At 32.9% G+C, this 26,655-nt stretch overlaps 1 protein-coding gene and 1 long non-coding RNA gene across 2 annotated transcripts; one reads left to right on the forward strand and one right to left on the reverse strand.

The window, feature by feature from the left end:
* Positions 1 to 432: 432 nt before the first annotated feature.
* On the forward strand, positions 433 to 3,605 carry LOC133180756 (uncharacterized). The gene is made up of 4 exons (XR_009720369.1): positions 433 to 488; positions 1,225 to 1,310; positions 2,343 to 2,431; positions 3,534 to 3,605. It is a non-coding gene; the product is annotated as an uncharacterized LOC133180756 (long non-coding RNA).
* Positions 3,606 to 20,998: 17,393 nt separating this feature from the next.
* Positions 20,999 to 22,654, reverse strand: LOC133180656 (uncharacterized). Its single transcript, XM_061315127.1, has one exon. The coding sequence runs from the start codon at positions 22,652 to 22,654 to the stop codon at positions 20,999 to 21,001; it is 1,656 nt and encodes a 551-aa protein (XP_061171111.1).
* Positions 22,655 to 26,655: the final 4,001 nt, after the last annotated feature.

Consider the following 26,655-nt stretch of genomic DNA (forward strand, 5'->3'; position numbering starts at 1 on the left):
TCCAGCAAAGTCCTTATATAAACCTATAGAAAATCGCTGTATGTAACGAACATGGCTATATATAACAAATTTATGGCTATAATGAAGTAATTTTAAGATATTTTAATGCATTTTTTTTCATTTAAGTATAACAAATATTTTTCATTACAAATTTCATTAAATATACATAAGATTTTAAGATCATGATGAGGAGTTCGATGAAGATGCAGATGACACTACATTAGCATTGTTAACTCAGAAATTTAATGGATCCTTTAATGATATTGTTCATGTTGACAATAAATTTGAGTTGTGGACACCCGAGTCATCAATAAATACTCCATATGTTTGTGAGTCACCATGTATGTAAATCATATATATTTGCCACAATTAAAAAAATTGTTCTGGAAATAAAATCTTTATTTCATCGGTTCTATTTTTAATTTGTTATAGATGTATCCGGTAGCATGGATATGATTATGAAGCTAAAGGATGAATATATATGGCAGGTTTCATTATTTTCTGACATTTCAAATGCATTGGTTAGATGATAATATTTAAATGTTCAAATCTAAATATTATACACTAAATTCTTGAATTGTGCATCTAAGGAAGTGAAAAGGTTGTATTGACAATTTTTGTAACTGAGGGTGATATCGATTATATAACATACAATAGTTTGAAGTACTGTTAGCTGACTGTTTTATAACAAATTCGGTATAGGATTTCTTATGAATTCACTATATTAAACATATAATGAATTAAGATTATAGCGAAGATCTTTCTTTGGTCCCTTGAAATTTGCTATGAAGGAGTTTTGCAGAATTGCTGTAATTGCAATATATGTATATATGTTATTCCCATATACATTGTAATAATGTATACTGTATACAAGTATCGTAACTAACTCTGGAATACATTACTGGGATTCATTTTTGTTTAAATGTTATGTCAACTTCTTGTCAAATGATCATGATGATAGCACAGTTATTTTTAACTGACTTGTGTATTCACATCAAAAGGGGGGGGGGGGGGGTTGGTTGGTTATATCACTATTGAGCATTCATGATTGACTCACAGATTTCTTGTTTTGTTAAAGCTACAATTATAATAAAGCAACATTTATTATGATAAATCTAAATGATGTACTATCATTGTGTCTAGCTTCAAATGATTTCATTTAAAGGCATAATCAGGATGTTTTATTTGTAATTGATATGTTAATCTGTGAATGTATACTTTCAGACTGCTGCGCATGATGGATATCCCCATGACAATTCACAAAAGCTTGAATGGAAACTGAAATCTGATGGTGGAAACCAAACGTTGAAGTAAGAAAAAAAATAATAACATGTACTTTTAAGCTCACAAGAGCTGAAAGCTTAAGCGAGTTTTCCTGATCACATTTTGTCGTCTTCCATCTGTCTTTCTATCTAACCATAAAAAAAACGAGTAACATTTTCAAGGGGAGATGATTTAAATTTAATGAAAATGTCTTTCTATCTAACCATAAAAAAACTAGTAACATTTTCAAGGGGAGATGATTCAAATTTAATGAAAATGTATTGGCAATTTAAAAGAAAATCTTGAACCATTTATCCAGAAAAATTGAAACTTATGTTGAAGCATCTTCAATTAAAGTAGCTTTTAGTTTGTTCAAATCATCGTACCTTATTGTTTTCCATGATATGTGGTTAAATATCTGTACATGTGTGTCAGACATAGTTGAACAGGATATCAGATGACCAAACTCTACTTGGCACCTTAAATATTGTGTATTGATATGAATACATATCATATGAAAATTGTACTATGACATGCTGATCACCCGAAAGTAGGGTGGGGCTACACTAAATCATATATTCTTGTTCCTTGCAATTGTCAGATCTTAAAAACACTTGATACACCACACAACTTGTGTGGCATTTCAAGTGTTATAAAGATCTAGACATATGACCCCATGAGGTGCTCCTGACCCCCCCCCCCCCTTTTTTTTTTGTTTTGGTCAAAGTTATGGCCATGGTTGCTCAGGTGAGTGATGTGGCCTTTGGATCCTTTGATGGTTTGAAGTATTTATTAAATTTTGACTGAAAGACAAGAGAAAATAAACAATCTACCAACAATTAAGCTATGATAGAGGTAGCCATCTAGTGGATAAGAAATGTTGATATAGAACATGCATATACCATTACTTGGTAATTTATTTTTGGATCACGTTCAATTTCAAATGCTGGAATGATTATGTTAAAGGTAAAAGTATTAGTTTATGGATTATGTAGAATATTTTCTGTGGAATAAAATTTATAGTACTGTTCTTTAAATGGAATTCAGGTAATTTGATATGATGAGATCATGTGTTGCAGACCTTCATCAGATGGAAACAAAGAAATGACTGAACATATATGCCAGTACGTCGTAGGCATCTATCTAGCTTGCTGAGCATTTGTTAGAGGTCAGTATAAAGCATATCTTTAATCTAGAATAAAAAATGTAAAGTTTATGTAATAATATTTAAATGTATGTTAAACATACTTTATTATTATATAGTCTATTTAAAGTCCTTACATAATCTATACAAGCGCAAACAGTTCATAACACTACATAATCACCGGATTTGAGGCCTTATTTACCAGAGGGTCAGTGCGCATGCAGCGGCATTGTGACATCACAATCAACACCTCAAACAACATTGTAAACAATGGTTGCAACGGCCGCAGCCAGCTGTGTATCTGAGCAGGAAAAATGTTATACATTAAACCTATCACAGGATTATATGGACATATTCCACATAGCGTAACTTGGAAAGGAAAACACGGAAGTTACAAATTGTAATCTGAACATTTTTTCTATTTTCAATGACGGAAGTTCTTAAATGAAAATGGTGTCGTCATGCAGCCTTCAATATCTTATTTATTCAAATCTGGACTATATAACAAAACAATAATTATGGACTCTTATGGTGTTGAATATACACGTAGTTTTTTAATCACCAGAAAATATCAATATTGACCTCGGCTTCGTCTCGGTCAATATTGATATTTTTCTGGTGAGTGGTGAATAACAAACCACATTCAACACCAAAAGAGTCCATAATTGTATAATATTTAATACATCTGGTGATTGATGGTATCATTTATATAAAAATACTTTAATTTAATCATGTAATTTTTTATTTGATTTGCAAGTCAAAAATTCAAACATTGCTCATATGATGATAGTGGAAGAAAAGAATTGTTAACTTCTGAAAGAGATCAACCAAGTGCAAAATTCAAAAAGACTTGGACACAGAGCTCAAATTTTTTTATAATTATATTTTTTCATTGTTAATGTCTAGAATTAATTAAATGCAAATGTTAATTTGCTCACAGTCAATAAAGGGTATATGGTACTCTAGCTGTGGGTTTACTTTACAACCTTGGATATTTGATATATGTGTGATTGTAATTTCAAGTTTGAAAAAGAATCTTAATAATCATTTATTAAATAATGTATCTTACTAAAGATTTCAGACATTCTTAACTTTTGCTAATTTTTGCTGCAATGTCATATTTTAGGTGCAATACACATATACTTTCAATCCATACAAGACGAAGAAACGCCGATTGGAAAAGCTGATTCCATTAAAGCATAGAATGGTGATGTACCAAAGGAAGTGGCGTTCTGATGAATGTTAAAAAGTATTCGAAGAACTAGACACCAAAAGTGCCACTCACAAATCAAAGCTGTCTAAAAGGCAGAGCATCAGAAGAATTAGGATAAATAAGGAATCCAAAAGAGACAAACCTGATGATGTAGCGATTGAACAGAAATGGGCTATTAGAGATCAAATATCTGAGTTGCTACTGTTTTGCATAATTGTGTTGCTTTTTTTACTTAACTCGAATTGACACATTCAAATGTTATATAAGAAAAATATACCTAGTGTTGTATTTTTGACAGTTAAAGTGTTTTCTGATGCTTGATTACAGATTAAAACTCGGTCATATTTTTTATTGTTTGAAGATCGATTCGCTTATTTTGTATAGTACACATGCACATACATTTTTAATCTTGATTTATAAATTACATTTATGTACAAGTTTGACTTAAATGATTAGTGTATGGACAATTATTGTGAAAAGAAGTAGGAGACAATCAAGGGTAGTCTGAAAGAGCTTTGCTGGCAGTAAGTTGCAGATCTTGATACCCAAGTAAGAGAAAGGTGGTGTCTAAGACCGATCCTTTTGCTGTTGCTTGTTGGCGAGTGAGGCTTCTCTGTCAGTGGCTTAGTTTGTCTTAGATGTAAAAAAATAGACTAAACAGACCAGATAAAGAGATTTCTGAGTAAATAGGGTAAATAGTGATTTTAATGTATATTATATTGCAAGAGTAAGAAATTAATTTGTTTCCTTTCATTTGAAGTAAAGAGTTTAAGACCAGAATTTTTTGCATTAATATAAAGAGTAAGGCTAAAAAATTTTGTAACATTTACTTGTACATATGTTTATACAGGCCTTTCATATGTATGTTTCGGAGCTTATTCTTGAAATTTTACGGCAAAGACTAGAAGATTATTTACTGAAAATATCATTATCAAAATGTCTTGCGTTCCAATGTAAAATTGATTTGATGAGGATATGCTATGTTTCAATCCACAAGTGATAAACCTGATGATGTAGCGATTGAACAGAAATGGGCTATTAGAGATCAATTAGCAGCTGTTACTTGTTTTGTGTAATTGTGATGCTTTTTCCTTAATTTGAATTCACATAACCATGATATAAAAGAAGTTTTCTTGATGATGTATTTTTTACAGTCAACATAAAATGTTTACTGTACTCACTTAATGATTAAAAAGCTGTCGTATTTTTTATTGTTTGCAGATCAACTGGCTTATTGTGTAGCACACATGCCAAACATTCTTAATCTCCGACTTATTTCCATGTTTTTACAAGTTTAACTTGAATAATTAGTGCATGGATATTTATTGTGTCAATAATTAGGAGACAATGCAAGGGTAGTCTGAAAGAGTTTTGCTGGCAGTAAGTTGCAGATCTTGATACCCAAGTAAGAGAAAGGTGGCGTCTCTGACCGATCCTTTTGCTGTTGCTTGTGGGCGAGTGAGGCTTCTCTGTCAGAACTAGACTAAGAAGACATTTATGCATAAAATATATTGTAATAAGAAGAAAAGGCAACTTAATTATTAATAAAAATAAAGAGTTAAAGAACGTTTATCATGTGTACATGAATATACTAATGCATGATATTATTTGTACATGAATATTCCAGATATATTGTTTCTGAACATATATTAGGCATAGACTAGCTAGAAGAAAATGCTTTGAGTGTAAAGGTCAATTTTATGTCTCAATTTTAAATTAGCCTAAAATTGTTTTAATGAGATATATGTAGTTTCACAGTATTCATATTCCTGTCTACCTGCTTGTGCTTATTGAGATTCTTAGAATTGAAACGACAAAAGATGTTTAATGTTATAAGTGTACCATTCCCCTAGATCTTGATATACATGTAGAATCATTGGCTCTTTGTCTTGCAATGTTTGTGCTAATTTATATAAATGAATGCCCTTGTATTCCAGTATGTTCACTAATTTATGTGGTCATAATGTACTTTCTCTTCTGTCCAAAACTTTTTAAGGATGGAAAATAGGAAATTATCATGGAAAAAGATCTTAAAATCTTTTGTGAATGATTTCAAAATTATCACTTTCAACAATATTTTTCAAATTGCATGCTAAAAAGTATAATGACTCTGTGCTTTAAGTTATCCACATTCATTTTTTGAGAAATTTGCCTATAGCACATGTAGAATTTTTTTCAAAAAGGCCTTGTATTTCATGCTGTATATGAAAGACACATAATGAGATGAATAAACTTTTATTTTAAATTTACAACCCATTAAACAGTTTTGATAAGGACTGTTTCTATCATGGATATTGTATTTTTTTTTTTTTTTGAAGTCTAAATAGACTGCAGTTTTTACCTTTTGTGCAGATTTAATGCTGATAGATTTGAATGTGGTATGCAATTCTATTTTGTAAATTGTTGTAATTAATTTGTTTGGATATGAATTATTTTGTGACCCATTGTTATCAGCGTCTAAAAACTTAATTTCCATTAAATTGTGTATTGTAAAATTCTAAATTCTGACAGTATATTTAGCACTATGTAATAATTTATAATAATAATAATAATGGCATTGAATTCCAATTACTAGTACCTTGGTATAAATTCTGAAATATTTTATAGACTTATTAAGTTTTTTTAAGATTTATTTGTTTGTATGTCATTAACATAATGTAATAAAATTATATGAAAAATGGATTTGTGTGTGATTGTAAAATAATTGAAAAAAAAATTATATATATCAGAAGTCCATGAATTCACAGTGGTCAGTATAGTAGTAAAGTGAAAATAATGAAATTGAAAACACAAAGACAACACAGTAAAGCATACATAGAAAATTTTTAAAGCATCTGGAGATTTTTAAAAGGATTTTGAAAGGACTAATGCTTTACTTTGTGGTCTTTGTGTTTTCAATTTAATTATTATATATATATTCTACAAGGAATAATGAGATAAAAATAAATATTAAACTAAATCTTTAATAAATCAATAATAAATGTTTAATCCATGTATATAATTATGTTTATACATGAGGTATAATATTAGTTTATAAAAGGGTTAAATTGGACATATTTCGTAAGTTGTCCCGTATATAATTCAGTTTAAGGAAGTATTGTTCAGTAAAGTGTGAATTAAACAAGAACAAATAATAAGGTAAAACTCTACATTAAATTTTATTAACCAAACAATATAATATAAACATAAAACTTAATTTTATGTGCATGTTTAATAATAATTATACATTTTACATACTAAAGGTATAACATTTGTTTACGGAAGACTTAAATCTGAATGTATTAGTAAGTTTACAATTTTCCAAACTTTATTAAATTTGTTCTTTTAATTTTCTTTTAAACTCGTATTAAATGCTAATTATTTTTTAACGTTTACGATCCCACAATATGTTATACTATGCAGTTAAACATTAAATAACCGCAGCATTTAAATTGCATTTAAGGTAAAAGTAAACCCGACTTTTCATGCAGTGTGAGGGGGAGGGCATTCTCATATTTCTTTCTGGGAAGAGGTTCTCCTGTTATTACTTTTGCATGGATGTTATCATAAAAGGCCATTCGAACTTTTAGTTGCAGTATGTCTGAGGCCCTGTTTTACAAACAATTACAGATTAATACTTATATGATGGTATATTTTACCCACTTTTCTTTTTCATTCACAACTTATTTCATGCCCTAATCATGGACACAGTATTACTGTTTGTCTTAAGTGTATTGAAAAAAATAAAAATTATTTTTAAACCGTGGAGAGAGAGAGGGAGAGAGAGGAGAGAGAGGGATTGGTCGATTTTACGTCCCGTTCGAGAATGCTTCACTCTTATAGAGACGTCACCATATACCGGTAAAGGGCTTCAAATTTAGACCTTTGCTCGGCACTCGATCAGGGCCATTGGGCAGTGAGGGTTCTTTATCCTGACAACGCCTACCGTGACTTGAGGCTCGGTCTCATCCCAATGACCTGCAACTTTCACTTCAAAGTACGCTTGGCGAAGGAACAGTTGCTACCTTTTTTTATCGACTTAAGTCAGTCGCAGTCGTGATTCGAACACAAGACCTTTCGATCACGGAGCGAGCGCTCTATCGACTGAGCTACATGACCGGTACAGAGAGAGAGAAAGAGAGAGAGAGAGAGAAGCTTACACGTACGTGTAACGTATGGTAGTATGGTAGCACATACCATATGTTACACGTATGTGAAACGTACGTAACACATACGTGAATTCCAACCGCACGTTACACATGCGTGGTACAACGTACAGATAACGTGCGTGTGACAACATACGTTTCACATAACTTACGTGAAACGTGCGGTAGGAATACACGTATGTGTAACATGTGCATTGTCAACCACATGTGACACGTACGTTGATGAACGCATGGTTTACATATGTAGTATAAACCACATGTTACATGTACGTTAAACGCATGGTTTACATGTATAATCAATGACACATTACACGTATGTTTATAAATGCATAGTTACATGTGTTATCAACCACACGTTACACTTATGTTAATAAATGCATAATTACATGTTTTATAAACCACACATTACACGTACATTAATGAATAGTATGTGTATTATCAGCCACATGTTACATGTACGTTAATAAAAGTTGTTTTAAATGTGTTTGAAAACCTGTGTTTGAGAAGGCTGTATATTTTCTATATTAATGGTACTTTTATATACATGTACGATAAATGTTGATCAACTATAATTAAATTCTGTCCTTTTCTATTTAATTTCAATTAATTAATTAATAAAATTATTGTTTAATTTTAGTCATTAAGAGAAGAAAAAAAAATCCCTAAAAGTTTTATTGTTGCTGGGACTATAATATTCAAAAATTGGTGACATTTCAAATACAGGAACTTTTTGTACAAATGTACGCCTGACTCAGACCTAATACTATTTTTACTTAATAGTTCAAAGTAAATCTGGAGAACTAATCAAGATAATGTTTAACAATCAATAACCTGTAAGTCAGGAATCAGAGTATTATGACCAACCTGATCTAAGTATAAAATACTTCTTAAAACGGGTACCTAGATCATAAGTTGCATTGATTTTAATCATCATAATATATTGTAAAGATTTAACTAATTTTTTTCTAAATAATAATTTTAATATTATGATCTTTCTAAATAATAATTTTAATATTATGATCTATGATTAAAACCCAATCAATTCTGAAAGCTCACAGGTGTGTGTGCTGTCACTTTGTTGTGCGTGTTTTAATTTGCGTTTTTAATGTTCTTTCGTGTTTCAATTTATTTCACATTGTTTACCTTACGTCCACTTGCATGTCTGACATGGAGTAATCAGTTCGCATTGGTATATAATTTATTCTTAAAGTAGTAAAACATAGTTTACATACAAGTCAAGTACTTCCAATTCTCGTAATGTGTATATCGGATATCGGTAGACGCACATAAAACTGAACTCGATCATCGGTAGATATAATCATTCCGAATTCAAGAGCTACATTTCAGAAAAACTAAACTTAAAAAAAAAAAACGAAAATCACGATAATTTCACAACAAAACTCAAATGAAATTCACCTAAATTGACATTAGACATACAGTAGGTAGCGTCCGTATAACATTAAAATATGTAAAATATACATTTCGGAATTTTCAAGCCACCATTTATTTTTTACTTTACGGGTGACGTCACTGGAAAGATGTCTGACGTCTGCAAGTGTTTGGAGCTAGACTAGGATAACGGTGAGGAATATATAACATCAACAGTTATTTAATTACGTTATATTTCAGACTGTGTCGCATGTAAACTAACGGGTATGTTTCTTTTAATTCAGTGTATGACATAATGTAGACTTAGTTTACCAAATAAGAAAATATTGACGAAGTCAACTATCTTGGTCAGCATCCCAGCCCAGGTGTGAATCAACACTGGCACATTATATCAAAGTGCAGGTGAGGTTTAAACATACTGTTATAACAAGTATTTATTGTAAATATTTTTTTAGCCTACCAATAAGATGCAAATAAAACCCCTGATGGAACACCCCCCCCCCCATGTATTTCTTTATAGAGCATGTAGAAGAAATCAATGTCTTTTAGGGCATTTAGGGTGTAACACTTATTTTTCAGATGTCTTTGCCTTTTTCATCCTTATGAATATACATAATGTATTTTGAGATTGTGATTTTTTTTATGTGATTTTAAATGTACACTCCAGGATGGTGGCTGAAGGCAGAAGCTCATCTCCTATTTAAACACCTTAATGTCAAGTCTGGACTTCAAAAACATATTCTAAAAGTTTAGCAAACATTATGGTAATACTCTTAAAAAAGAAATCAGATTTTTTGATCCCATTGCTTTTAGACTTGCGATTACATATCATGTAATGATGTGCATTATATATTTCAATCACAAGATATGAAAATGTTAAATGTTATCAGAAAAATAAGTAATTTTTCATCTTGTTGGTTTTGCTTTACAAGTCTGAAATGCAATTTTTATTAACATATATTTTTTTTTACCTCAAGGACAGACACAAAAACAAATAGGTCCATACTAAGCTTTGAAAGATTTATGCTTAGGGTAAGTTCTATTATTATATAGAATTCAATTGTCAGACACATGGTTATGTCTAAAACTTATATGTTGTATTTATATCAATGATGAAAAATATTTTGTATAAGCTCACCTGAGCTGACATAATCACAACAAATTGTTTTAAGTAATTTAAAAGTAACCTGAGTCAGTCATGACCTATTGCTATCTGTTTTTGTCCATCGTCATTCACTGTGCATTGTCTGGTAACATTTGAACATTTTCAGTTCCTCTAAAACTGCTGATCCAATTTCGACCAATTTTGGCATAAATTAATGCAGCATCTGTGGGTGAATTGGAACAAAAATAGTGAATTTCATGGTCCCTGCTCCCCCAGGGGCCTAAGGGATGAAGCTAAAAACCATCAAAATTAATGCATTCTTTAACCCTGTAACCTCCAGAGACGCATTTGGACGCATTTTCAGCATTACAGATATTTAAATGTTGGCGTTTTTTAAATATTCGGGTTACAACAAAACAATTGATATTTTCTGAAACTAGAGAAGAAACTAAAAATTTTTTTCTACTCAAATTTTTTTCTGTGCGATGTTGAGAAATTATCATAAACTTGAATTGAATATTGCACATCATTGCAGGAAGTTGATAAAACTACGCATAAATGACTGATTTTGTGCTGTCTTCTGTTGGCTTTATCTAAATTAGAAACACAATAAAATAAAAAATGAATACCATAACCTGAAAGCTGGGAATATGCCCTACATTTCTTATTTCGGACATTATAAGGTACATGCATCCGTTACAGAGATATTTGTTGTTGAACATTGGAACTTTTACGAGTAAAACACAAAATACACGACGTTTTTCATGCACAATGAAATTGTTCATGAGCTCAGTGTAAAACAAACTGGCTCTTTTGATATATGGACCAGATTTATTTTTTTTTAAAACGAATTATTCATAAAGAAGAGTTAATGTACGACACATTTTGAGTCATAAACATGCAACAAAAGGAATTTTCCATAGCTTTGGGAGATACATTATATACTTTCACCCAACGCCCCGATTGCGTGCACCCATTGCAGAAATCCACAGTACAGTTAAGGCAACAATTTCTATAAAAAGGCACCAAAAACGAGACACTTAAAGTTCAACCGTCTTATTTTTTAGCATGCAACTCTATCTGAAATATCTTAATGGCTTTATAAAGAGTTTGTCCATCGCTTTTCACATCGGTATTTTTTGTCATCATGTGACCCTCTACAGTCACGTGAGCTCCGATTTTAGGTCAAAATATGAAATGTCAAATTTAACCAAAAAGTGCAAGGGCAAGGCAAACAATATTTGAACTGTGCAATGTTTCAGTGTGTCCCTTGGTATCTATCCTATCGAAAAACTAATGCTCATTCAGTCAAATTTCTGAGATATTTAAGTTATTCTTTGATAACAAACACCAGTATTCAAAAATAGGGTATTTTTCATCATTTAATCGGAAATTTTAAATTGCCTAAAGAATAACAAAGAAATGAGCATCACTTTTTAAAAACTATACAGTAAAATAAAGAATTTAAAATAAAGAAATACCTCTTGGGTTGTCGCCTTGCCCTTGCACTTTTTGATTAAAAATTGAAATCTTAACACATTCATTCTAAATATAGTTTTCAAACGCATCAATGACCCGGCATGGGAGATAACTCTGTGGTACTTAATAGAGTTTGTGTACCTCGCAAATTTTAAACAAATAATACCTACGGACTGTGCTGGGCTTTATTTCACTAAATCAAAACGGTATGCATAAAAAAAATCCGCGACTTTACTTTGTTTTGTATATCTTCGTTCTTTCATATGCTACACAAGACGTATTTGACACCTACCGCATTTCCTCTGTTCGTCAACGATAGGTCTAAAATTTGCCGCAACATCAATCATGTAAATCGATTGAAAATGCCCATGGTTTTAAATATATTGAAAGCTTCAGTCATCTGTAATAAACAACAGACAGACCCTATCAATGATAGAATATTTATGCTCCCCCAGTAGACACACAGAAAAATTATCCCCAACAGAACTTAGTTTTTTTTTTGTTTGGTTGTTGTTTTTTTTTTTACTACATATGTGATTCTTTTAGTTATCAAACCTTCAACTGTTTAGGGATTCTAGACTACGTTAAAAGTTTTAAGAACAGTAGGAAGGGATTGGGGTGCTTACTCCTGTATTAAATAACCTGTTTTCCTTTCTACAGATGTACCCCCCCCCCTCCCCATCACCAGTTTGCCTCTGGCTCCTTTGATACCATATACCTTACTTACATGTTAAAAATAAATTATTTAACAGTGCTTACATCAGGTTTTACTTATTTGGGTATTGTAGCACAAATCACACTTGGGGGGGGGGGGGGGGGGGGGGCTTTAGTCTCATTTTTTAAAGTTATTATCAATCCATGCGCAAACAAGATAATCATAGTAAAAACTTTGTAACCAAGAAACAGATAGTCTGTTAAAGAACAGGTGAACACAATATACATGCTGAAATTTAGATCTTGTTGATGCCCAAAAACACAGACAGGCGCGTAGCCAGAATGGAAGTAAAATTAATGTACACAGAGAACAGCTGGCGTCTGCTTTGAGGCTCCCAGTGGGTCGAGGGCGAAGCCCTGATGAGGGTCCGGGGGCGAAGTCCCTGGAAGCTCATGGGTTTTTCCAAATATTTCATTCAAAATCATGCCATTTCGATTTTCTTTAGAACGTACAAGACATAGTAATATTGTTTTTAACACAAAGTTAAATACTTCCATGCAAATTTATTGTACATGCAGAGGCTGAATATTTTTTAAAAAGATATATTGATATCATCTACTCTTTTTTTAACTTTCAGCAACAAATATAATTAATTTCAATTCTTAACAAAAATAATGTTATATATCAAATCATATACTAGTGAATCACAGCATTCAACGGTTGATATTTTCTCAAAGATCTTTAAAAATTATCAATGTGTTGTAGAAGAATTACAAATTAATGAATGTTTTATTTGGTTTTGGCAATGATTTAATAAAACATTACAATTTTGTTATAAAGACATGGTAATATAAAATTTGAATCGAAACAGTGTATGAGATAAAATAATTTGAAACACAAATATTTGCTGGGTGGTATTGATATTTTTTTCTCCTCTAATAAATCTCTCCCCCCCCCCCCTTTTTTTTTTATTTGAAAACGATGTGTACGCACCTGCGTATTTGCGTATAGGCAGCTACGGGCCTGTCAGAATACATGCAAGTAAAGATATTCAAATCTTAACAGCCTTCAAACTTTCACACCATTGTACTGTTAAAAATTCAAAGTATTATTTATCTAGAAAATTTATTTAATTAGGAACAGCTTTTCAAATTCAAAGGCAGGCTGTGAAGGGATTTCTGAGCAGGTGCAAAATATTTCAAACAGTCCACAGTTCAAACAGTTCTTCTGGATGAAATCAATTCTGAAAACAAAATGAAATGCCATTATGGAAAGTTCATTGGTGTTTTGAAAAAGTGATACTCAAAATAATGCAGTGATTAACATGGAAAACATATACATGTATATATTTGTAACTCTACTGTTTTTATTATCAAAACATTTCAATAATCTTGATATGTATGGTTTATAGCTAATATGGAGCATACCTTTTTATTTTATTGGTGCAAACACTTGCTGCCTGTTCAAATTGTTTGGGAGTAGCTACAACACAATATATTTGTAATGAATGAAATACATAATGATTACTATTGTAGAATGAAATAACATTGCATTGTGCAAAACAAACTACATGTATGCTATACTATATTTTCTGAAATTCATAAAATAAATGAAAACAAACTTTTGATACAAAACTTTTCTGGAAAATTGAAACCAATGACATTTGCAAAACTAGAATTCATTGGTAGCTAAAAGTAAAAAAAATAAAATCAATATACTAAAGATAACATTTAAGCCTTTCACCTATACAAAAAATAAAAGAGAAAATAACACTGACATGCTATAAAATTAATGTGAAATGCTTTAGTAGTGATCATACACAGTGCAGAAAATGATGCATCTATTTTGGTAGTTCTGTTTGATGTAAATGCCAGTTTTAACCAGTTCTGTGACAGCTACAATGATAGAAGAATTATACATATAAACAGTTTATAAATACATGTATATACAAATAAGACTGACTTAATGTACATGTAGTCAGAAGAATGAAAATTCAAATATTTTATCTTCATTAATGTAGAAATTCTACAAATTTACAACCTAGTGATACAGATAGATAAAAGTTCTACAGATAAATTTAAAATATGAATCACTGGTAAAAACTGAAATCTTAAAATTCATATATTTTTGATTGCCAGAGGTATAAATTAAAATTCATAGGGTCTTATACTCTTGTACGTACAGTGCGCATACATTGTACACTGTGCACTTTAACTTCACAAATACATGTACATTGTAAGTGTGACTGCATCTAAATTATAATTTGATATCATGACATGCTGTGCTTATATTATGTAACATGTTTGTACATGTATGCCAAAGGACAACATCATTGCATGTTTAAAAGTGTGCAACTTTCATATTGTTTGTGTGCGTGTGTGTGTGTGTGTGGGGGGGGGGGGGGCATACACACAATGCACTGCATTACAGTTTGTGACGGACTGTAATAATACATCTTATTTTACATGTTCACGGTTATTTTACATCGATGTACAGAATAGTATGTGTTCATGTTGATACCTATGCGCCTACACACCTTAATGAACAGAAGGGACCTACATGACCTAGGGAGGTACATGTAGTGTGGATCGTCTCAGTTTTCCATGATTTTCCTAAATAACGTCATCTTCTCATCAAAAAGATAAATAATGCCTAACGTTAGGTCTCTTATTTTATCCGTATTCTCCTTAAAGATTGGCTGACTGTTGCATTTATCCACTGCATATCTCAGCTGCTGTCGCCACGTTTTTAGATGTAAACAACATTCCGTGTCACCGAGTGCAAGCGCTTGGCTGAAGCCGAATGCAGCCAAACGACACAATAAAAAGATAATTATTTCGAAGACGTGTTGCTACTTTATAAGAGAAAATCACTAATGTTTATTTATTTAAACATGAAAATACAGACATTCATTACAAATTCTCGCAATCATCATTAAATAGCTTTTTTGAGCTCTGTTTCCTTTATATAGATCTATCTGGGCGGAGCAACTGTCATGACGTCAAACCTCATTATGACCTCATTACCATATTATCTTCATGTGTAGCCTTAACTGTACTGCGTCCCTGTCGAATATGGTGTCCGTCCTACATGTAGTAGAAATAATTAATCAAATAATTAAATATTATCCTTACCATTTTCCTAATCTTCATATTTATTATTGAAAAATGAATATATATATATATATATATATATATATATATATATATATATATATATATATATATATATATATATATATATATATATATATATATATATATATATATATATATATATATATATCTTTATTTAAGTACTTGGTGTACTTTGAAAGGAAAAGTGCATTTCTATTAAAGCAACAGGATAGATAACGCGGGTATCCTTTTTTAATTATTAAAAGATGAAGAAAAAAAAATTGTCACAATGAAAAAATATATTAAAAGTACTACGTCGTACGTCGTAGACGTAGACAAACAAACAGCTGATTTTAATTAAATTGCTATATTTATAGAAATCATTTCTGAATAAACACGTGTAGGAAACTCAAGTTTCTTTGTTCGTGTTAAATTCATTTTTCAGTCTTCACAGAGTTAAGAACAAGTCTATATCAAACTGGATAAAAATGGAAAACTTGGGATAAACTAACAAATTCTCGCTCATTGCCTAATCCCTTACAGATTAGCCGGGATTACAAGTATGTGTATTGAAGAAACTGAAAAGTTGAATCTACTGCTACAACAAAAATAAAACGGAGCAAGTATGTATGATATTTGCCAGAACACCGCGCGAAAATAGCAAAATGCGCTTTTGAATATAAAAACCGCCCTTTTACTATTTTCTAAAAGCTGTGGAGAAATGTTAATGAATTCAAAGTACAATCAGAAGTATTCGGAAACTATGCCTACGCTCTATAATTTTGAAAAAAAACTTGTTTTTCATTATAGAAATCAATGGAAAATATTTTTAAAACATCCCCCTTTCCTTTTTACAGCAATTTTGAATTATTATTAACAAATCCATACCTAAGCTCTTGTTGTTCCCGAGGGTGGTGGCTGGGGGTATGTTTACAAATAAATTACATGAGTAAAACATATGGAAAAAATGAAGCATCATTTATCCATGCCTATGAGTATTTTAAAATCTGAGTTTTATTTTAAAATCTCTTGATGTTTTAAAGCCTGATTTCAATGGATATACATCTTCTAGACCCTTTTTAAAAAGAGTTGTGATTAAGAGCAATGAACAATTTGACACTGGTATTAATAATGTGATATTGTAATTTTTGAATTTACCAGGTGGTAGTAAATACAACAAGAGGCTGGGCCACATCGCTCACCTGAGCTCATTGGCTAGGAAGAAGCACTAATCAGTTCAGTATTGAAGGGGGAGGGGGGGGGCAAACTTTAATTTAAACTACCTCAGGATGCTTCCATATCAATATCACCAATCATGGTTTTGCTGTTCTTAAACAGAAGAATTTTAAAGATTTTTTTCCCTATGTTTTCCATCGTTATGGTAGCTCATTCTGTAGAGCTCTCGCTCCGTGATCGGAAGGTAAGGGGTTCGAGCCCCGGCCGCGACTGACCTAATTCGATAAAAAATAGGTAGCAACTGTTCCTTCGTCAAGCGCTCGGCATTTGTGAAATGTGAAAGTTGCGGGTCCTTCAGATGAGACCTTAATGACCGAGGCCCCGTGTCACGGCAGGCGTAGGCACAATAAAGATCCCTCACTGCTCAATGGCCCTGAGTGCCGAGTAAAGGTCTAAATTTGAAGCCCTTCACTGGTATATGGTGAAGTCTCTATATGAGTGAAAAATTCTTGTACGGAACGTACAACAACATACAATCAATCAATCCTATGTTTTCCTATGTAAAACTTTGATCTCTCATTGTGGCGCCCCACACTACCCACCCTAAATTTGAACAAATTTGAATCTACACGACCAAAGGATGCTTCTATGATAATATGACTAATCATGGCTTTGCCGTTCTTGAGCAGATTTTTTCAAGATGATTCCTAGATTTTTTCTTATGCAAAACTTAATTGACCCTCTGTTGTGCCCCCATGATTTGAACAAACTTGATTCTACAATACTTAAGGTTGCTTCTATATAAATATGATTTATAATGGCTTAGTGGTTCTTGAGAAGAATATTTAAAATGTAATTAACTAAGCAGTAATTAATTAACAAAGATTGCATTGCAGTCTAAGGGGACAAGTAATTTTTCTTTTAAAAATAAATATTCAAATAAAAAGAATATTAATAATTACTGTCGTGGAAAATGCATAAAACATTAGAAATAGAATGACAATTGAAAACAATTTTTTTTCACAAGATAAATTTTTTATAATTGAATTTTCAAATAAAAACAGATGGAAATTACCCTTACCAAAATTCAAGGTCATAAATTAGGACACATCCCACCCTTACATGCTTATAGTAATAAATGTTAATTATGTCTAAACATGCTAAATATACTGAGTATTAAACACCTACATATCTGTCGTGTATTCAATTTCATTGAATCTGTTGCTATTAGGGATGGAATACCTTAACTTCTTTATTGCTGATTCAGCATCCAACTTATTCTGCTAACTTGCGAATGCCTGACTTTCCCAAAGCTTTGGCTTATATACTCTTTGGTTTGGCTAGTCTATTCCAAGGGTTGCCCGGTCATTCCATTATTTCAGGTCTTTAATGCATTTTACTCGAATGCCCCTTAACCATTACACCTATATATTCCTATGCAAAACTCTGACCCACTGTTGTGACCCTGTTCGATCCATGGGGGTCTTGATTTGAATAAACTTGAATCTACTGTACGTGAGGATACTTCTACATACTAGACGGGTACGTTTTGTACTTGTGCATGAAAAGTACACGTAATTCCAACATTGGTAAATTGAACTTGCAAAGATACCTTAATACGAAAACGGACATATATTTTTTTCATTGCATAGGTACCTGTATTTGAACTTTGTAATTGTCATAATTATTTAATTTTAACATTTTAATAATTATAGTTTCAAAGTGAAGCCAAGGTCATCACGTGTCCGTAATCATCCACCTGTTTCGAAGATATTGCGGGTGCTAAGAGCAATTGCGGTGGGTTTTTTTTAAATTGACACTTGCTGGCTGGATGTATACTGTCTCCATGGTCACGGTATACCTGAGTATATACTCCCCCTACATTCGCGATATACTTAGCTTGTAAGTTAAGGAAAATAAAGTGATAATTCTACGTCGAATGTATGGTGAAATTCTTGAAATTTTATCAACGTCCTCCATATTGTCACTTACATGTACATGTTTCGATCGCCATAAAAACAGTAATGATCTCTACTGTATTTGGAATATACAAGGGGCGGGGCTTACTGGCGGCAAGATTAAAGCGGGGTCCGCTTCACGCATGAGTGCTTAAAGCGAACCCGGAAAGCGAACGCCGGGTTCGCTCTAGCGGACCCAGAGCTGACCCCAAGCGAACGCAGAGTGAACCCGAAGCGCATACAGAGCGGTCCCAAATTTTCTGAAAGCGAACCCACAGCGGACCCAGGAAGCGAACCCGGGGTGCGCTTTGGGTTCGCCGCCCTGGTGTTAGGTTGTGTCCTGTCGGTACTGTATCTCTCAGTTAATTCGATACGCAAGAGCATGCTCTACGTATGTACAATTTCTAAAACGAGTTAATATTATTGACAAACAAGTTTATGAAACAAGAATATCAGCAGTCTCGTTTAAAGTCGTCATTTCGTACATGTAAGTTCTATGGTCGATACAATGACCATGTCAGCAAATACAATTTATCATTGAGTCAAATGCTGACTGACGTTTTTCATACTAATTGTTAGACCATATATTTCATTATGCGAGGGCGCATGAGGAATAGAGGCATGGGTAATTGTTTCAAGAATCATATTGATATTATTTTTTTTAATCTGAGCAGACGAATTGACTTTTTTCATACAACATTGTAATTTTTAGGCCATGATTTACACATTGAATTGTCGACGGATTTTTCCGTTATTTTCCGATCATGACAAAGAGCACACGGCGGGTGTGACCGGTCGGCAGGGGATGCTCACTCCTCCATGGCACCTGATCCCATCTCTGATGTTTTGGAGGTCCATGTTTGCTCTGCACCTATTTTGTAATGTTTAATGGACTTTTGAGCTTGAATACTGTTCGTTATCTCCATATATTTCATCTTTAGAAATGTCAATTAAATATATGCCGGATAGATTTAGATATATTTTAATAAAGGTTTTTCGATTCATTTCATTTATGATTCATGTTTTTATTTTCTCATCACCATTTTTTTTATTTTGAGGAGTTATACATCATAATTAGGCATACAGGAAAAAAGCTAAATAGGGTGAAGATAACGAAAAAGTGATGGATCTAAAAAGATATATCTATGAACAATACAAATTGCGACGGGGGCATAAAACAGGAACCCCTGAAAATTCCAGAGGTGGGATCAAGTGCCTAAGAGGAGTAAGCATCCCTTATTGACCGCTCACATCCGCTGTGAGCCTTACGCATAGATCAGGTAGGCGAAACACTCCGTAGTTAAATTCAGTATAAAAACAAAGGCCTAACAACAGGTATGAAACCTTTCATTCAACAAAGGACCAATGACAGGTTTTACTTGCTAACAAGGACATTATAACGAACATAGAATTGAGGAAATGCTGACTTTCAACGAGGTTGTTGAAATACCTGTAATACCGTCTTATTTGTCAGTAGCCTACTCCGGTATAGAAATTGATCGTACTTGGAGCATGTTCAATTAGATATATATCGAGTCGACATATAAATGGAACTAATTAATGTTAACTAATAATACGTCGTTGATATACATAGGGAAGCTAAATATCGGATGGATGATTGATATTCATTTATCTCGGTAAACTTGGTATAAACCATTAATTATTTGATGCACCACTTGAAGCTTGATTTTTTCCCCCCATCAACGTTCACTTTACAAAAAAGACATGAAAGGTTTACCTTTAAACCCAGTGCTAATTTTAGCAGCTTCATCGTAAACATATTCAAGCAATTTTTTGCTGCTTTGAGCAATATCCTACACAATGTCTGCATATTTAAAAATGGATCTAATAAATAAAAAAAAAATTGAAAAATACATAAAAAAAAAACAAAAAAAAAAAAAAAAATGTGTTTTGATTGCTTTATATAATTATCACCATATCCAAATTACTTGTGGGAATAAATTATTTTCTTTCCTTTTAAAATCACCATAAATGGTTCTTGGTTCTTTTTTTACCAGAAAAAATCAACAGTACAATGGACAAATTCCTTATTTATTTTGAGATAATGTTGGATTGGTAATTTGATTGTCTACAATAGGAAACAAAGAAGTGTTTGTTTTCAACATATTTTATTGACAATATATCAAAAGAAAAAGACACAGATACCAAAAAGCAAAGAAGTATCATAAGCAAACAATCAAATATTATTTGATATATTTTAGGTTTATCATTTATATGTATAACAAAATCAAGAATTCCAGTGTTGTAAATAAGTATGTATATATGGACATGTGTCTGTTTAACTAATTACAGAGTCCTGTCAGATTGTGGTGGTCTTTACATACACGTATCTCATTATAACCTATTACAATCACCTGGTACAAAGTCTTGTCTTTTTAGATACACGTATTTGTATGCACACACTTTGTTGTCGTCATAGGATCCAACGAAGAGAAGGTGATTTTTGTTATCATAACTCAGGGTTCGTGGTCTGTGTATCTCTTGCTGTTCTATCTGTATCAATGACAGGAAGCAGCCGTCCTTATCAATCATCTGTACTGTGTCCGTGCTTTCATCACACACCAGGATGTGTAATAACGCGTCTGTACAGACTCCTCGTGGTTTCAGTATTGATCCTGTTGGAGGTCCTGTGTAGGAGAAGCGATATCTTCCTCCACAGTTTGTTACCACTAAACCGCGGTTAAAATCAGAAACAACAACATCCCAATTGCGGTTCTCTGTGATGTAGATAGGTCGACCATACAGTTCCTGACCTTTATTACCGTGTTGAATTGTCTCTATGTATTGTCCAGCGTTATTGTAACGGTTCAGCTTACCTGTATCTGTATCAGTATTCAACATTCCGACAAGCAGATCTCCAGTGAGAGGGGAGCTGAAGACACTGCATGGCTTCCATGATTCTGTTTTCTTAATAAGTGTAAATCGTTCTTTGGTATCTTTAGATAGTTTGTTAATGTCACCATCCGTGTCTATATAGATTAAGTCAGATATAATGTCCACCGTGTGTATTCCATAACTCCAACGGTGACAATCAGGAGTTTTATTTGTCAGAAAATTTAGTGTCTTCCCTTTTAGGTTTGTCAGGATGAGACGAAACATACCACATATCCAGATCCGATCTGATGTCACACAGGAAATGTGTCTTATCGCACTAACACCTCTCACTAAAAAAGTAATGTGCAGCACGGATGTGGACAGACCTTCATTTTGTACTTGTCTTTTTCCCGTTTCTATGATTTGAATTTCACTCAGAAGCTTAACCATATACTCCATGTTGATGTCCTTACTGTGGGCATGTTGAATACAATAAGATGTAATGTCAACCTTGGGAACGCTGGTTTTCTTTAGGAAAAAGAGAAATTTTACCTGTCTGTTTAAAGACTGTTGAGATATGTGTTCATACTTCTCTATGCTGGTAAGTTGTTTGATCATTTGTTTCTTTTGTTGTTTGTTTTTAACATCACATATCACTGTGTCAATGAGGTCCTTTAGCCTCTGGGCTTTTGATGACATCTCTGATTGACGGTAGAAGATTTCTTTGTGAAAAGTTTTCATATCAGATTTGATATCTGCCAGGAGAAAAAAACTGTTATAGAGAGTCTCACTTCTGATGTTATGGTTGGTTTTTCTATTTAGTTTTCGGCTTATCACATATGCTATATCAATATTCCATAAGTTGTGTTCGCTGTTTTCTTCACATAGGTTTCTTTCTGTACTACTTTGGACACCAACAGAAACACTATTCCTTGTGCATTGCACACAGATAGGAAGACTACAGGAGTAACACCATTTTTCAATGAATTCTGTTGGATGTCTCACACAGGGTGTTAGTCTTAGTCTATCTTCATATTTTTCACGGTTAATTACAACATCATGATGTTTGGTGTGTAAATCAATAACATGTCTCTCCTTACAATGTAGACACAGGTCATGCTTACACGTGTTACAGTAGTATTCTGTGCCCCCTTTGCATTTTACTTTATACTCCATGCTGACGTCCGACAGGTTCATAAAGTGGAGGGTTTTTAACCTTCATAAATACAATTTCCTGAAATTCAATAATACCGTATAAGTAATGTTTGGGTGTAGGCATCTTGAAAATGGACTTTCCCTGTCTTTTATCTTTAAATTAACAGAATCATGTCTGAAAATAATGTATGAAATAGGATGATAAAGAAATTATTAATCTCAAAAGTACATGTACGTGGGAACAATACGGACCACAACAAAAACATATATGTAACACATATGAACATGTATAACATGCATTTTTTTATCCTTTGTATATTAAAATGAGGAATAAACCAGAGTATTCCGGGAAACATATCACTTGCAACAATAAATAACCTTACAAAATTGTCATTTAAATACATTTTAATGATATTCCATTCCAGTCAAGAACTTGGCCAATTGACCTTGAATGTTGATAACCTTTCGACGTCCGAGCGTATATACATGTATTTAGAACCGCTGTAATGTAAAAAATGATGACAAATCTGGGTTCATATAACGGATGCTGATTTCCTGTAGGATCGCACAGGCGTTATTAAACGTTTTGAAAAATAGTTTTAAAAGTCACAGCTTTAAAACAATTACATGTATTTTTATTTTCATATTTTTACGCATTGATATGACACAGTTGTTCTATATTCAATAGATTTTTTTTCCTAAATAAAAACGAGTAAGTACGCTACTTATTAGATATATTTTGTCTTTGAAACAGCTGTGGTATATGCATTTCAACGCAGTTATCCCGTATCATTTATTATTTATTAGACTGGTGAGAAATTTGCATTTCTGAGAGGTTGAAAAGTTTTTTGATGCATTGTACCTGCATGAATGAATTTACCCAAATAAGCTAGAATTACATTTCTTGATATGTATAATTGCCAACGTTACATATTTCTCCTTTTAGAGTACTTTTTGAGAAATAAAATTGAAATATGTTTAGGTTATGTTCCTGAATTTCAAAATTTGTTCGAAATTGATACATTCGTATCCTTTCGTATTAACACCCCACCAGTCATAGCAGCCAAGTGGTAGGGTGTTAATACGTGATCGGGAGGTCAGGGTTCGATTATCGCTCGCCGTTTCTAACGTAAGACGTAATAAAAGTACTGAAAGTGCTGAATGTAGTTAATTTAAATTACGGTTTCAATAAAATTCGAATTTTTGTAACCTTGTTCACAACTTTTCAAATTATGTATGACATAAATTCTTCAGAATTTGGTATTCGAAAAACAAATGACTATGAGGATGTCAGAGAAGTATGGTTTGTTCTAATTTGTCCATTACCTTTAATTAATATATATATATATATATATATATATATATATATATATATATATATATATATATATATATATATATATATATATATATATATATAAATATAAATATATATATATATATATATATATATATATATATATATATATATATATATATATATATATATATATATAAGCACTAAAAATGACCAACGACACGATTAATAATAATTGTCAAATTTTCGGGACAACCTGTCCCTTCCTCAGGACAAAGAAAAAAGTTAAGAAGTCATAAAAACAAAGGAAATAGAGAAGCAAAAACAACTAGCACTACTACTAAACTACCAAACACTAAATATTTACAATGTTACATGTTTAATTTGGAGTTTATAAACAGTTGTGAACAAAGAAATCCGGAGCGCTATGAATTGCGTCCGGTCTATCGGGTGTAGTCTGGTGAAGCGTGATTTACATAATTGAACGAATTAATTATCGCTAATTAATTACGGCCAACAGTAAATCGTACATTGTCTTATTCTCTCAAAATAGCGTAACTCTACATGATAAAAAGAAATTAAAGAAAGATGATATTGAAGGACAATTTTGAAATATGAATTTGGATATATTATAAATTTGGAAATCGGATAAAAGAAATAAACAAAAATGTGAGCTGTAAATATTTGGGTAAGTTGTTCCAGGATTACTAATACGAATTAACGGTAAAGTTTACACTATATAGAGAGAATGAACTTGTTTGTTACAATCCGGGATTGGGTCTAGTTCACGTTCATCCTGGTGAAGTCATTAAGTTTGTTAATACCATTAGGGCGGAATGACTTCAGCCTGTGCATCCAGAACTTTTCCTTGCCTTTTCTCTGCGCGTCTGTCCATCTTGGATCATGGTCAATAACCACTACTGTCATGTCCTCCCATTTGTGACCTTCAAGGTTGAAATGTTCCCCAACGGGTTCATTGAGTTTTTTGGTCCTAATGGTAGAACGGTGATTATTGACCCTCCTGCGGAGATCTCCTGTTTCACCAGACTACACCCGATAGACCGGACGCAATTCATAGCGCTCCGGATTTCTTTGTTCACAACTGTTTATAAACTCCAAATTAAACATGTAACATTGTAAATATTTAGTGTTTGGTAGTTTAGTAGTAGTGCTAGTTGTTTTTGCTTCTCTATTTCCTTTGTTTTTATGACTTCTTAACTTTTTTCTTTGTCCTGAGGAAGGGACAGGCTGTCCCGAAAATTTGACAATTATTATTGTTCATGTCGTTGGTCATTTTTAGTGCTTTATTTAAATTTCCATCCGTGACCTTGTATCTACTTAGTAGATCCGACACTTAGGATATACAGTGTTGTTGGTTTTTAGTGCTTTTTATGTCCTTTTTTCGCCAACTGTATCTTCTCAGATCCACCCGTATATCCATTATTTCTCTATTCTAATTCTCTGTACCTATCATTCATTTTTGTTTATTTCTATCATCGTTTGATTTTCTGGTTATTTATTTGTATTCCACTCTTGCAATTTAGTTCTTTCCACTCTTCTCTTCAAAATTTTATTCATGTAGCATTTGTTTTTATTTTTTTGAATTCTTGTACGAGTTATCTCCTACGAATTAAGAAAATAGTGCAATCGTTCGTTGAATCTTCGACTTCACACGGCTACAGTTTAAAAATTAGTCATATTCTTTAGGCCATTACCTGTTTATTTCCTTTTAAACATGTCTATAAAAAGTAATCCAACATTCAAACTTCTGAAGAAACAACACCAAAAATCAATCAAAACTGAACACCGGGTCTCGAATTTACAGACCTACTTAGAGTGTGACATTATACCTAAAGGTTTCCAGATTAATGTCACGCCTAACATAGGGCCGATCTCCAAACGCTTTCAAGAACGTTGGGAAGATATTACAAAGAGGTGTTCTAAACAATTGATGTCACTCTGTCTTTCTTGGGATATCCACAAGTTAGGACAATTTGAGAGTGATATCACTTCCTTAGAATCATCCCTCAATGATAGCATGTCCCAAGCTGATCTTGATGAAGCCCATAAGATTATTGACACCTATAATATGGTCCTAACAAATGAACTCAACAAGACTCAAAGAAAGAAATTTCTCCGAGACAGTGTTCCACAGACCAGGAACAACCGATCAGAGGTCCGAGTTAACAAAACACGTAAGCCCCGCTCGAGACGCTTCAAGCGCTTAACGACAATCGCGAGGGATGGACCCTCACAAACTCCTGACGTCTGCCCAGTGCTCAATAGATCTAGTGTTCCTCTCTCCGAATCGGAGACCTCACTTCTTTCCAAGGGGCTGAATTTCTGTCCCACGCCACATGAGGTCGACGAAAAACAAGTCAGAGAGGACACCCGAGCTTCCTTTCGGAGACTTCGGTTGAAGGAGCATTTTTCTAGAAAAAACTTCGAAGTTGACTCATATGACTCTTCTCAGCCACAATTGCACGACCTAGAGGAACACAAACTCTATCGGCCAAAAAGTGACTGGGAACCTGCACCGGGCAAATGCGGAGCCCTTGAGTCGTATATTGACGCCGTTGAGTCAGACATAGAGAAACTCCTTTCAATGCCAGACAAGGCTCCCGACAATTTGAGTAAGGAAGAGAGATCCGCCTTACAATCATTAAAGAATCGGGATGACATTGTAATCAAGAAAGCAGACAAAGGCTGTACAGTAGTAGTGCAT

Source organism: Saccostrea echinata, unplaced genomic scaffold, assembly GCF_033153115.1.
Source record: "Saccostrea echinata isolate AGI-Se365-2 ecotype Australia unplaced genomic scaffold, CSIRO_AGI_Sech_v1 ptg000007l, whole genome shotgun sequence".
NCBI classification, from domain to species: Eukaryota; Metazoa; Mollusca; class Bivalvia; order Ostreida; family Ostreidae; genus Saccostrea; species Saccostrea echinata.